The following is a 12,411-nucleotide window of genomic DNA, read 5'->3' on the forward strand; positions in this document are numbered from 1 at the left end:
CGGTTTCGCTCAGAAATTTGCTGCTGCCGAAAGAAGAACAACCGCCCCCCTCCCCGGCATGCAAGCCAGCATTTGGGCAATCAGAGCCTGCAATGTTGGTGAACTATACTGTCAGGGTCTCTCAGGCAGCGAGCCAGTAAACCTCCCAACAGGCCCTTATTACCGCGCCTGTCTCTCGAGGTTCGGGCCAAGACCTGCGAGATGAGCGCCGAAAGTTTCGACACACAGACTCGCTTCATCTTGTCCGCCTGCCAGATCCTGACCTGCAAACATGCGGTCTGCAGTCCATACCGTCGTCCCATAGTGCCCGCTGCAACATGGTGTCGTTCTGCAACTCTTGGCATATCCATTCAGGACGACTCTGATATGACCGACTGCAGGAGTTCAAATTTGCACAAAGCTTCACCATGGTCCTTCAAAGGAGCACAGGCCAATGTAAACTTTTCTTGGCCGTAGAAAATCAGACATGGACCCAGATCGCTTTCGTTTCCCTAGTACACGGGAAAGGCGAGGGTCACAGACCGACTTCTACTGTAATTCATGCCACCAAGACGGGACGAAGGTCAGGTGCGCATATCTGAGGCATGTGTTAGCCCGGCCTGAACGGCACAGTCGTCTCACAACTGTCTGCAAGCCACCTCAGCGGCGTCCAAACGCCACCTCATTATTCGCCGATGTCGTCTATTCCCGTGCGGAAGGTCGAGCCATCTCTGCAGCCCCCCTGTCGTTCCTTCGTTCTGGCCCATGCCTGATCGTCAAGGTTTACTTCGGCTGGCTCATGACAGGTTTCTCGATATCCCCGACGCATCGTCAGCAAGCACACGACATTGTTAGCCACCGTCATACGCCGCGGAAGGAGCACAACAGCTGTGGCCCTCCAGACTCGGGCAATTCTCACGTGTTTAGCAGGCCGTCAAGCCACAGCTTCGCGACATTGCCGAGGATTTCCTTCCTCTCGTCGCAAGTCTTCCGGGTTCTCGGCTAGGGAAGAAGCAAACACTGGCAGCGCACTCATGTTTTCCGTTCGACACGAACTACACCTTGTCACACGCAGAATCATACAATTGATGTGCGACCCGTTCTGGGTTCTGGGTGCCCACGCACGAGAGTCCAGGTCGTGGCAGCATAGCTAGTCCGTGAGATCGCCGCACGGTCTCCCACTGTCAGGCGTATGCGGCCGCAGTCTTGCCGTGATATATCCATCATGTTAGAGAACCCACACTCACCACGAAAGCGTTTGCCGAATCACAGCGCTCCACAAATTGCATCTACATTGGCCGAACATACTCCGAATCTTGATATCGGTGTTGGCAGATGCAGTCAGTCACACAATGCTACTCCTTTCGGAGTCGGCGGCCGCTCTTGCGTCTACGTGTACCCCAAGCCTGGATGGCGGCGATCCCCAATCACCATCTGCGTCGAGGACCGACTCCAATACCCAGAGCACTTGGAGATGGTCCCTCCCTTTCCCTTCCTTTTGTCTCCAACGCAGGCCAAGGAGCGTCATGTGGTTCTCATTTGGAGACGATGGGAGAATCCCTGTGGACCCCCAACAGCCCCCAGAGCGAAAGAGCAAACCCCTGTGCCCCTGTCTTCCCCAGACTTTTACAGAATTTGGAAAAGTTTCGGGCCCCCTAACTTACCCGCCTTCATCTCCGAACAGGGTAACGATGGTCGACTGTGCGGCACCGAGACTTGAATGGTCTCGCGGAATTGATTTCTCCAAATGGTGACACCCACAATTAGGGGAAGGCTACTCCAATGGCGAGGCTTCCAGAATCTGGGGGCAGACATGGTAACAGTATGAATGATAGGGTTGGTGATACCCGATCGCAGAGGTTGGAATTCTGGTCACCATTGTCTATTTTTTGCGCAGGTCCTCGCTCGAATTGGGTCGAGCATCGCCTGAATTGCAACCCTCCCCAGTCTTCAACCCTCATCCTGGGACGGACATCAGGCAGCCGAGAGGGAGCTCTGGTCTCGTCTTGGTCTGTGTTGACCTTGGACCCTCCCTCCACGATGCCTTTCTGGGATCTGGGATCAAGACCCCACAGACGAAGATCACCACGCAGGCTGACGGGAACACTCTGCAGTACGACTTCGTGACCGTCAATGCTCATCCAACTTTGCTCAACATTCTTCTTGCCGCAAGGCATTGTCGTTGCTTTTCACGTGCAGGGCAGACATGCTGCGCTGACGTGGAGCAGAAAGCTTCCTGCCATACCTCCTGCTATAAGCTTCCTGATCAAGGCGCAGCGACGGACGGCTACATCGAGTAACTCGAGGAGCTTGCCTTTTCCGGAGGTCCTCCCCCAATTTCGCCACCCTCGCAGGGAAGAAGCTTTTGGGGAACAAGAACTCTCTGACACCGCGGCTTCGTTTGTCAGTGATTACACAGGACGTCATTTTTAGAATTGCCCCAGCGTCATTGGCTCACCAGCCTGGGATGGAGGTGGACAGTCTTCCACCCATTTTGTTTAACTACCGCTGGAGAAATAAAAGAAGGTGGTGTGTCTATGTATGTGGGGGGGGGAGCTAACACACACTAGCTGCGTGCTTCTCGGTACCGGGGCCCTGCCTATAGCACTTTTACCCCGGAGAAAAGGGGGCTCCCCAGTCTGTCCAGGATGCGGGATGTGGGGATTGTTGCTAAACGACCCGACGAACCACTCCCAACCCAAGGGGGTTTTCTCATTACGCAGCAGGTGGTATCCCATCGGACATGATCCGCTGCCTTCCTGCGCGGCTAGTGCTGATGCGTCGCAACTTAACATGCTACTGTGCCAGTGCCGGATACTAAGAAACGCACGGCGCCATTGAGAGCAAACTGGGCCCGTTGGCAACCAGGAAATATCCTGCTTTCCGCTTGGCCCTTGCAAATTCCCTCCGACTACCGGCTCTGGGCGTCAGGGTGGTCGTCTTGGGAGTTTGTCTCCAGGCACTAACTGGGCGGGCACACACCCTCACGGGGCCACACCCTCACGGGCAGCACCACTGCTCAGCACCGAGTCGAGACTGGGGAGGTCGGGGTCGACCTCATCCGATGGTCATGGAGATCTGATATACCCACCATTATTTCCGTAGCTTCGGCGGTACGGAAGCGTTGCCTTCTTTTTCCAACGTGGCCGAAGCGTGGCAGGCGGCACCGGTCCCTTGCCTTTTTTCATGCAGCCCTCTCTCTCTGCGGGAGAACGTCCAGAAGATGGCGGGCTTTCTGTGCCTTGATTCTCTCACGCTACGTGAGCCCGAGCTCGGGCCCCGTCGCCGGCTTTCCTTTTCGAGCACGCACACGGTGCAAATTGTTCAGTGGTTGGCTGGGGCGCTGGCAAAGCGGTTCACGTATCAGGTGAACGAGTGAGCGGGACCCCCCACCCAGCAGCCAACCAGCACAGGCACCGGTCAGGAAACCCTTCCGCGTCGGAGCTGCACCGAGCGCCGATGATCTTGGGCGGAAGTGGGAAGGGCGATGGGACGAGCTTTTTTTGATTCTGCGCAGAGCCGCAGCCCAAGCTAACTGCTGCTGTCGCTGTCGGGAGAGGAAAGTGATATGCTCTTGCATCCGGTGGGAGTGTGGTGAGGTGCCAGGCCTTTTCCACTTCCGTTCCTGGCTTCCGTACAGTACGGATGTGTTTATGTATGGGTGAAGAGAGGGTCTTGGGACGACATTGATCGTCAAGGAACGATTCGTGATTGGGAAAGTCCGCCCGTGCCTGCAGAAAGACGAGAAATTTGACAGCTCACACTGCTCGACAACAGAAATAGCATCATCGTCTTCTGTTCTTAGAGCCAGCCAGTGGCAGCCCACGAGGGACCATCTCCGGGGGCTGGCACACTGGGGCAAGCAGGCGGGATCAAAGAAACGCCCGCTTGTTGTGGGACTCTCCGACGATAGCCCGGGGATCCAGGCTAGGCCGGGCCCCTGGGCTTGGCCTACCTGCTTGTGCCGCTGGGACTGCTGCCGCTACCAGCTGCTTGGAGCTAGCCCGTGTCGCCGCCGGCGCGGTCGTGGGGTGATTCTCGGGGGCGGCAGAAGGCCGGGTCTTTGTGTCCAGGTCGGACGCCGCACTGTGAGATGGATGAAAGGCAGCTGCAGGTCTGGCTGGTAGGTATCGACATGTTATTGCCTCGCCGTCATGTTGGCTGTGGGCGCAGGGGGACCCACGAGCACAGAAATATGACGATGGCCGACAGATGTGGGGAGTTGGGGCAGCAGCTTGCAGAAGCTATAGCAAAGCTCGCAGTGGATGCACTGCACATGCCACACACTCCACGCTGCAGCAGAAGTGAGCGTTTTGCAGCAGTGGCGAAACAATGGTGCATGCACGCGGGCGGTTCTGGAGGGACGAGGCGGGCCCGGTCGACTCGAATGTGTTACCCCGGCGGCCCTGCGAGGCGAGACGCCGCGCGATCGAGGATCTGGACAGTCTGCTCGTGAAACTTGCAGGCTGACTTGTTTGCTATCGACCGCCTTGCACGGCAGCTGGGTGCCAAAAGCTCAGGCCAAACGTGCAGTGCAACAACACGCCCGGGCGACTGCGGCTCTGCAGAGGCCTTAGTTGCGCGGTTGGCGTCTAGTGGGTGCAAACTGGATCATCGAAAACCACTCACATCGAAAGTGCCCGTCCAGACTAGCAACGGCTTACCAAAATGCATCACACTTCAGGCCAGCGAACGGTCTGATTGGCCGCCAGCACCGATGGAATGCGATGTCTTCAACGACGGCCCAGCAGAGTAACTCAACGGCTGGCCCCAGCGGACCCTTATTTTTTGGGTCCCCGGCCCCCGGCCTTGGACTCGAGAGGCTTGGGGGCAAATGACACCGCACTTACATTAGTGCCAGCGCCGGGCTGCCTACGCGTGTTAGCGAAGGGACGCTATGGTGGCCAACTCGTCCCACACGTTCATCAAGTCTTTGATTGATCGAGTGCAAATCAGCACCGTTTCCAGAAGACTGGTTAATAATGGTGTTAACTGCAACTAGCAGTCAGTGGCTTGAAATTATTTTACCCGACGGCTGTGACCGGCGGTTTCTGTTCGTACTTCCGATCGAGCGTTACATATTATTGCGCTGTCAACGCTCGAGCCCCCGGGACCAGCTCGTCGGGGCGACGTCGATCAACAGAGTGGTTGGATGACATGACATTCATTGCAGAAAATAGAACAGGGACTCTGGCACATTTCAAGGGAAGGGAACAAAAGCACAAGCACAAGGAAAGGGGTGTAAAAACCCTTTCCCATGAGCCAAGGACGATCCCCCAACCTTTCTACGTTTGGCGCCCCACCTGCCACCTGCAACGGGCGGAATGGGTTGGCGATGAGAAGGGGGGTGTAGATTGCCGCTTGCGCATTTCGTATCGCAATGGCCTCGCTCGCATCGCGTCGCATGGCACATCGCATCGCATGGCATCGCATCGTGGTTGCGTGCGTGCGTGGCTGGGCGGTTGGGCGGCACGGCGGGCACATAATTTCTAGTGCTTCTGTGACGGCTTCCAAGATCGCCGCCTTGCAGAAGCACGGAGTTTATCTGACCACTATGCAGTCATTGCGGATGACGATGCATGACGGATTTTACGGAGCAGCACTACAGCACTACTGAGACACCACCACTTTGACGCAGTAGTTGTCTTCGCCATCAAGCGAGGTTTTCTGGCACACTTCGGGCGGCGAGCCAGAACAGTGACGCCACGACAGCTCAGGGTGCATACACCACCCATCCGTCCGTCCTGCGACCTACGTGCTACGTCCATCTATCCCACGTCTCGCCTATGTGCACAGTATCCAGTGCCTCTCCTCCCTAGAATACAGTATCTGACTGCCTAGGTATCTGGGTAGACTAGGTCGTGCCCATCCCGACCAACCGCCCCAGCCACCCACCACCTGAATTGATACCTAGCAGACTGCAGTCAGAGCGTGCATTGCATATTCCTCCCCTCCACACCTCCACCACAGCACAGCACTGCTAGACCTTCCCCACACGATCTTGGCGCCTTTTCGCCTGCCCAGGGGTCCTCTTGAAGAAAAGAACCTCCCGAGGCCCAAGGCTAGCTAGTTCTGCAGTCTTGCAGACCTGCAGCCGTCGTGGCCCGCAACGGCTGAACGGTCGGAGGCCAGCCCAGCCCTGGGAGAACAGCTTCGCGCACGCTACGTACGTCATGGGTGGTACTGGGGCAGCTGGCGACTGGCCCGCTATTGGGGACCTGGAACCTACCGCATTCACCGTACAGTAGCGCTGGTGGCCTTTCTCTGCCCTTGCCCCTAGTCTCTGCCTGCCCTTCTGCGCCTTTTCGATGCGGCCACCGGATCGGCCGGCCAATTCATTCATTCACCAACGAGAGACGAGAAGACAGCTCGAGGATCGGTTGGAAAATGTGGTTGTACGCATTGGCCTCTCACTGCTTGACCAGACGTGGTCCGTCTCGGGCGGTCGGTTTCTAATTGCATCGCGTTCGTTCATGTCGGATGCTCGGTATGTATCGGGCGAGACCCACATACAGAGCGGATAGTAAAGGTATCTTGTTGGCCCTTGGTGGCGAGCTGCCTGCTGCTGCGAGCTACAGTTTCGAGTAACGACGGGCATGTTCAAGCCCACGGGCTGTGGATGTGAGAGTGTACTCAGGCCGCCCGGGTACGGTAGCATCGTATCCTAGGGCTGGCCAGCTCCGTCATTCGACTGCTACAGCTCCCGGCCTCACACTCGCTCCTCGCCCAGAGATATATCTGCGATCCATGGCTTGCTGACACTTACCCTGCCTGAGACTCACCAACACACGCGGCAGCCACAGGATGACTGCAGTCTAGTGGCTTAATTCTCACTCGCAGAGCCGGGCGATCAGCGGTGATGGAATAGACATTGGGAGACAGACACCAACAACACTGCAAGACACACACACATACACACACACAAACGCAGTGGGCTAGCTAGCCAGCTAGGCCGCAGACGCCCTAAGCTTTCTCGCGCCTGTACACCACCACCATTCATCACCAGTACAACTGACACACATCTTTCACCTGGCCCCGGAGCTTCCCATACTGCTGCTGCTGCTGCTGCTGCTGCTCCTGCACGCGGGCCAACCGGTCAGCGACGCAATGCTGTGCGACGATGCAAGCCGTGCAGGGCCCCGATGGAGAAAAGTCGATTTCTTTTCATCCCCCTTCCCTCGGCTGGCGCCTTGCTCTTGTTGCCTCGGGGCCTACGCTGCGCACATCACAGCCCTTTTCATATTCTCTGGCGTGGGGATATACATGTGTGCCCAGGCCTGAATTGATGATCCATGGCGTGTCATTTGTCCTTAAATCCCCGAGTACCTACGATTGATTGCCCGTCCCTTGCGTCTTGCCCAACCGCGCCGCCGCCGCTCCCCGCCATACACCCTCCCCCGTGCCCAAGACATTTCTTCCCAGAGGGTGTGCGTGCGAGTGCGTGCCGTCGTGCTACCCACGCGTACCTTGATTTAGCAACCGGGTGGCAGGAAATGCTTATGTTGATCGAGGGCCCGCGCAGGGCGGGATTCCGGGGTGAAGGTGGGCGAGTCGATGTTTTTGATATCTCGAAAAGTGTAGCTTCTAAATCACCACCGCGCCTCTGGCTTCCACTGGCCGAGCCCTTTGGGTTGCCCACATCTGCCAATGCCTCAAAAGAATCGCCTGGCGACTTGTGTAGAAGTAAGTCCAGATCCAAAGAGCCCGCTGTATGTCGTTTGTAGCTGCGTCGAGGCACAGAAGCAAGGTGAGAGAGATGGCAGCCACACACACACCTACTTGGAATCTCATCTCCCTATATGTAACCTCAGCGAGGTGATCTAGGGGTAAATATCTGCATGCGTGTGTAAGTGTGTGTGAGTGGCTGCCGGCGCTGTCTCCGCCGCCGCCGCCGCATGTACTACTGAGTAGATGCGTATCCAGGTCTTTGTTGTAGGACCGCAGTAGCAAAAGGGGTTGTATCTGCTACCTAAATAGGTAGTGTGGAATGTCGTGCGACTCGAACGGGGGACGGTGTCGAGGGCATGTGTGATTTCTGGTGCTTTGGGTCCCGCTCAACGGCGTTGTTTCGCATGTGGACCCCCTTGTTCCTGCGGCTGTTGGCCCCTCAATGGAGGATACTCTTCCTTCAGGCAGCTGGATAACAGTAGATATAAGGTGTATGCATGTGGGATTTTGGGATGGAGCCGGATGTGGAGCTTTGTGTGGCATGTGATGGCGATGGGACGTGCCTTGACGCGGTTTCGCCTCATCTCGCTGTGTCCTTGTCCACACACTACTTTGTTGTCGTTAAGTCACTGAGCTCGCATGCATGGTGCGGTAGAGAGACATTCCGTGGTGTTGTACATGACTGTTTTCAATTGATATTGGGTGGATACAACGGGATATCATCAAGATACATGTAGTTATGAAGATACACATGTGTACCCACCCTCAACAATTGCATTCATCTATTAGTTAGACAATTATCTAAAACTTGAGGATATGAAGTAAGAAAATATATTATATTCTATTCCCATTGAATACCAAGCAAAGGAAACTGTTTCTTGGGAAGGGAGAGACTACCTCCATGACAAGTGAAACTCGTTTGAGTCGAGTTGAGCTACAGCTCAATCAAGTCTTCCTCTTCATCAATGATGGAACCCTGGACGGCCGGAGGCACATCCGGGAGGCATTTAAGATGCTCGTCTCGGCTTATAAGCTGCCCGCGGCAGTCATGGTACCATACAGTGCTATTGGACGCCCAGCGGCGCTGCCAGCCTCGGGGAAGAGGTCGAGGGACTACCTTGTCACCTGCGATGACCTCTCCGCGGGAGAGGGCGTAATCCCAAAGAGACTTTTCATTTTGTATGCCACTTGACTGCTCTTCAAAGTAGGTCAGGAATCTACCCTTGTTACGCCAGATGTCTTCCGGGGGAAACGGAATATTCTCCCAGACTTTGGCGTCAATGTGAGTCAGGACCCTTTTCATAAGAACAGTCTCGAAACTCACTCCGCTCCTCAAACGCAGTATATCAACGCAACGACAGCTCTCGTGGGTGTAATTCAGGTATTTTTCCTGCCAGTCGACAAAGGCCCTCACACTAACCTTGCTGGTTGTATTTCTCAGTGAATACGTCCAACATATGGCCAAGAACCTGGTCTCCCACGGCGTCGCGTCGAGAGGGCCACCGCCATCGCAGCCGCCAAACCAAGACGCCCCGCGCGACGAAGGAGCCGCCTCAGCACGGCCCCGAGCTCGCCCTCGAACCCGACGCCTCGCTCCCTCCACCACGACGGCCCCGCCCTCGCCGGCTCGAGCGAGAGCTCCGCGAGGTGGTCGACAACCGCGATCTTCCCGCCGTTCTTCTTGTTGGCGGCCACTATGGTCTCGCCCGCCGCCAGCGCGTCGCCGTTGTCCCGGTCCTGCCAGAACAGGTCCATGGACGCCTTGTCATCGTGGAAGCGGCCCTTCGCCTGAAGGCGGCGCGCGGCCTCGGAGACGCGGCGGGTGAGCTCGTCCGTGCAGAAGCGGCACAGCCCGGCGTTGGAGATGCGGTGCTGGTACGCGTGGTGGGCTAGCGAGTACCTGATGGCGTTGCGGCCTGCGGTCGTGTCTGGCTCCCAGAGGGGCTTGAAGTGTGGGTTTGCGAAGGCTTGGTTGCAGTTTGCGCTGCGCTTCACGGGCGTTGAGTCCATGGTTGGGCGTGTGTTAGCTTCTAGCGATTCTATAAATCTGTATTGGATGGGAGAGTCAGGACCAGAGAAGATGCCCACAGACAGGGTTTTGCTGGTAGAACTGGAAAGTCTGTGTGATGCTATGGATCGAAAGAGATATATACTTCCCTTTAAGGTGGCACATTTCAGTCGGTATTGATGTTTCTTTGTGTGTCCCTTGCTCTTGAACAAACCAAACAAAGATCAAGGGAGCAGGGCGTATCTTTGTCCGAAACGAGCGGTTGTGTTCCTGCCTCTGTGTTGTGTAAATGGCTTGGTATGTAGGCACGTGTAAAAATTCTTTGATCAAGCCCACAGGTTCAGATTGTTGACCTCTGGATGCTCCCTGGAGCTCAATGACTATGGCTTTTTCTCATGTCAAAGTGGTTGTCGAAGACAACCTGACGGACAGACCAGTCCCACGATTCTTTCGAACCAATGATTTCTGACCATGACGGCTTCTCTTTGCTCTTATTTTCCATTGAAATCAAAGCGATTTACTGTCCAGACGAGGCAAGGTGAGGCGGTTGCAAGCCGCTGGGGACCCTTTCGCAATCATATGAATATTCGGATGATTCTCTCGAGCTGCGCATCCTTGTATGCCCTGAAACGCATAACACGTATTTTTCCCCCTTGACTTGGACCATCCTACACGTAGAATTGGAAGAAAGAAAAACAGAAGACATATGCACCAACTCTTTTTGCCTCCCATTATGTCAAAGGTACTCCTGGCCTCAGACGTTCAGTTGCGACTGTTAATGTCAACGCAGAACGTACAGTAGGGCTCATAGGCGAGGCACTCAACAGTGTCCGTCTTTGACCAAAATGATGACCGTGGTCGCGTGGAACAACGAAGACATCTTAGTTTTGTGTTATGGAGATACGAAATGTCTCAGGAAGTGTTGCGGAGTGAGAGATACCGGATCGACTGGGCTGAGTGATGCCTAAATTTTCAGCTCGAGGCATGTGTACTACATGTACGTCAGACGCCACGCCATGCCGTGCCCGATGGTCACAGTGTATATAACTGTAGAGGTCTGCGAGAGTACTTCTAGGAAGCCAGACATCGATGACAGCTCGAGACATAAGTTAGAAAGTGTCTTATACGCAGTTCCTCCATAACAAGAAAGTGTGGAGTTGAAGGACCCAGGTTTAGAATTAACTAATGGTCAGTCTACTGAAAAGATCGATTGAAATATTTCTAGGCCATGATCAATGTGATTACCTTTTAGTTACACATACACGAATGGCCCCCAATGCCACCAAAGGTTTTCAGATTGGCGTCCTGGAGCCTTAATTACCGGAGCTGAACACGCTGTGCTTATTTAATCATGCCACCACCTCAACTTCCAGCCAGCTGAAATGAGCAAGGCCCGTAAGTCGTTCCCTCATGATTGACTTCGCTGACTCAAAGCCTCGAGCATGGCTGTCCAGCATGATGACCGGAGTGTTCCCGAGGCGATTCTTCTTTGGTTTCTGCAAGTACTAGGGGCGGTTACTGCCATACTCTTCGGCGTGTTTGGAGCCTTGTCGTGGCAGGCTGCATATGATGCGAATGGGTTGTCCAAGGAAGCCATCGACTTGTCAAAGGAAGCCGACAAGAAAGCAGCTGTGGCCATGTCTCAGTCAAATTCAGCCAACCTGGTTGCTTTGTTAGCGCTGTGCGAACAAATCTCAGAGGCGGAAAGTGTATGTCAGACATTGCCTTTGTTTAGGCTCCAAGGGCTGGCTGTATGTATGTTTTACTTACTGATCCGCGTTGAAAAAGCAGACGTACGGTGCCTCACTTCTTGGCCTCTGTAATGGAGTGCAATCCGCCGCCGAGACGAAGATCTCCGCCATGGTCTCGTCCATTTTCGGCAGTATCCCAGCCACGACTTCGACATCGGTCACGAGCTCAACAACGGCGCCGCCATCCGGCCCGACGACGGCCTCAGCATTACCCGAGACTGGTTCTGCATCGGGAGCAGCAGGGCCCTCTCCGGTCGCACTAGGCTTAGGCCTCGGCCTCGGCTCCGTTGTGGTCTTCATTAGCGCCATGACGTTGTGGGCTGCAATCAAGAAAAGGAGATCTAGCCAGACCGTGACTGCGGTTACGCGGTGATGAAATTGCTGGTGGTGTTGGCAGTAACCAGGCTAGAGGAAATCAGATAGCAAGAGTTTGTGTATCCTGGAAGTTAAAGCTAGTGGGCGTGGGCTGGTGGTTAATAGCTAACATAGAGCACAATTACAGTCAACCTGGACCACTGAAAAGACAATGTTTCGGCACCCGAGCCTTAGAAGCCAATGGGGAAGACACAGCGGCATCATAATAATTATTTCAGCTTATTTATTATAGTGTATTCCGTATAGAACGTAATGCATGCGGAGGGATGTAGTCAGCCGGTTGTTGACCGGTCACCGTCCTTTCCTCGCTGCGTCGAAGAAACCTAACACGGTTAACTGTGTCGCATTGGAATAAAAATACCCCTCACACCTCATTTTAAAATCGGCATTTAAGCAAGTTAGATACCGGTGATGCTTTCGCCTTACTGCAGACGCTTATGTTCGAACGGAGATTAAAGATTGTGCACTGGCGTATCGAGTGTCCCTGAAAGGGAATTTGAAATCCGTAAAACTTTAAACAAGGCTCGTATTCTATGTATCCATTAACATCAATCGCGGTCTAGGTGCCAAGTATGCTTCAGGAGATCTCCAATATCTTTAAGGGATTGATGGTCCGCTCCCAAGATCAAT

General features: G+C 54.8%; 3 protein-coding genes across 3 annotated transcripts; all 3 read right to left on the reverse strand.

The window, feature by feature from the left end:
• Positions 1-1,929: 1,929 nt before the first annotated feature.
• Positions 1,930-2,156, reverse strand: INS49_007339 (uncharacterized protein; the record flags this gene model as incomplete). Its single annotated transcript, XM_043168104.1, has 2 exons — positions 1,930-1,935; positions 2,001-2,156. The coding sequence occupies 2 exons, from the start codon at positions 2,154-2,156 to the stop codon at positions 1,930-1,932; spliced, it is 162 nt and encodes a 53-aa protein (XP_043029248.1).
• Positions 2,157-8,581: 6,425 nt separating this feature from the next.
• On the reverse strand, positions 8,582-9,657 carry INS49_007340 (uncharacterized protein; the record flags this gene model as incomplete). The annotated part of the gene is made up of 2 exons (XM_043168105.1): positions 8,582-8,916; positions 9,117-9,657. 2 exons carry the CDS (start codon positions 9,655-9,657, stop codon positions 8,582-8,584), a joined length of 876 nt encoding a protein of 291 aa, XP_043029249.1.
• A 1,602-nt stretch (positions 9,658-11,259) lies between these two features.
• INS49_007341 (uncharacterized protein) lies at positions 11,260-11,715 on the reverse strand (the record flags this gene model as incomplete). Its single annotated transcript, XM_043168106.1, has 2 exons — positions 11,260-11,284; positions 11,426-11,715. 2 exons carry the CDS (start codon positions 11,713-11,715, stop codon positions 11,260-11,262), a joined length of 315 nt encoding a protein of 104 aa, XP_043029250.1.
• Positions 11,716-12,411: the final 696 nt, after the last annotated feature.

This window comes from Diaporthe citri, assembly GCF_014595645.1.
Source record: "Diaporthe citri strain NFHF-8-4 chromosome Unknown scaffold_2, whole genome shotgun sequence".
NCBI classification, from domain to species: Eukaryota; Fungi; Ascomycota; class Sordariomycetes; order Diaporthales; family Diaporthaceae; genus Diaporthe; species Diaporthe citri.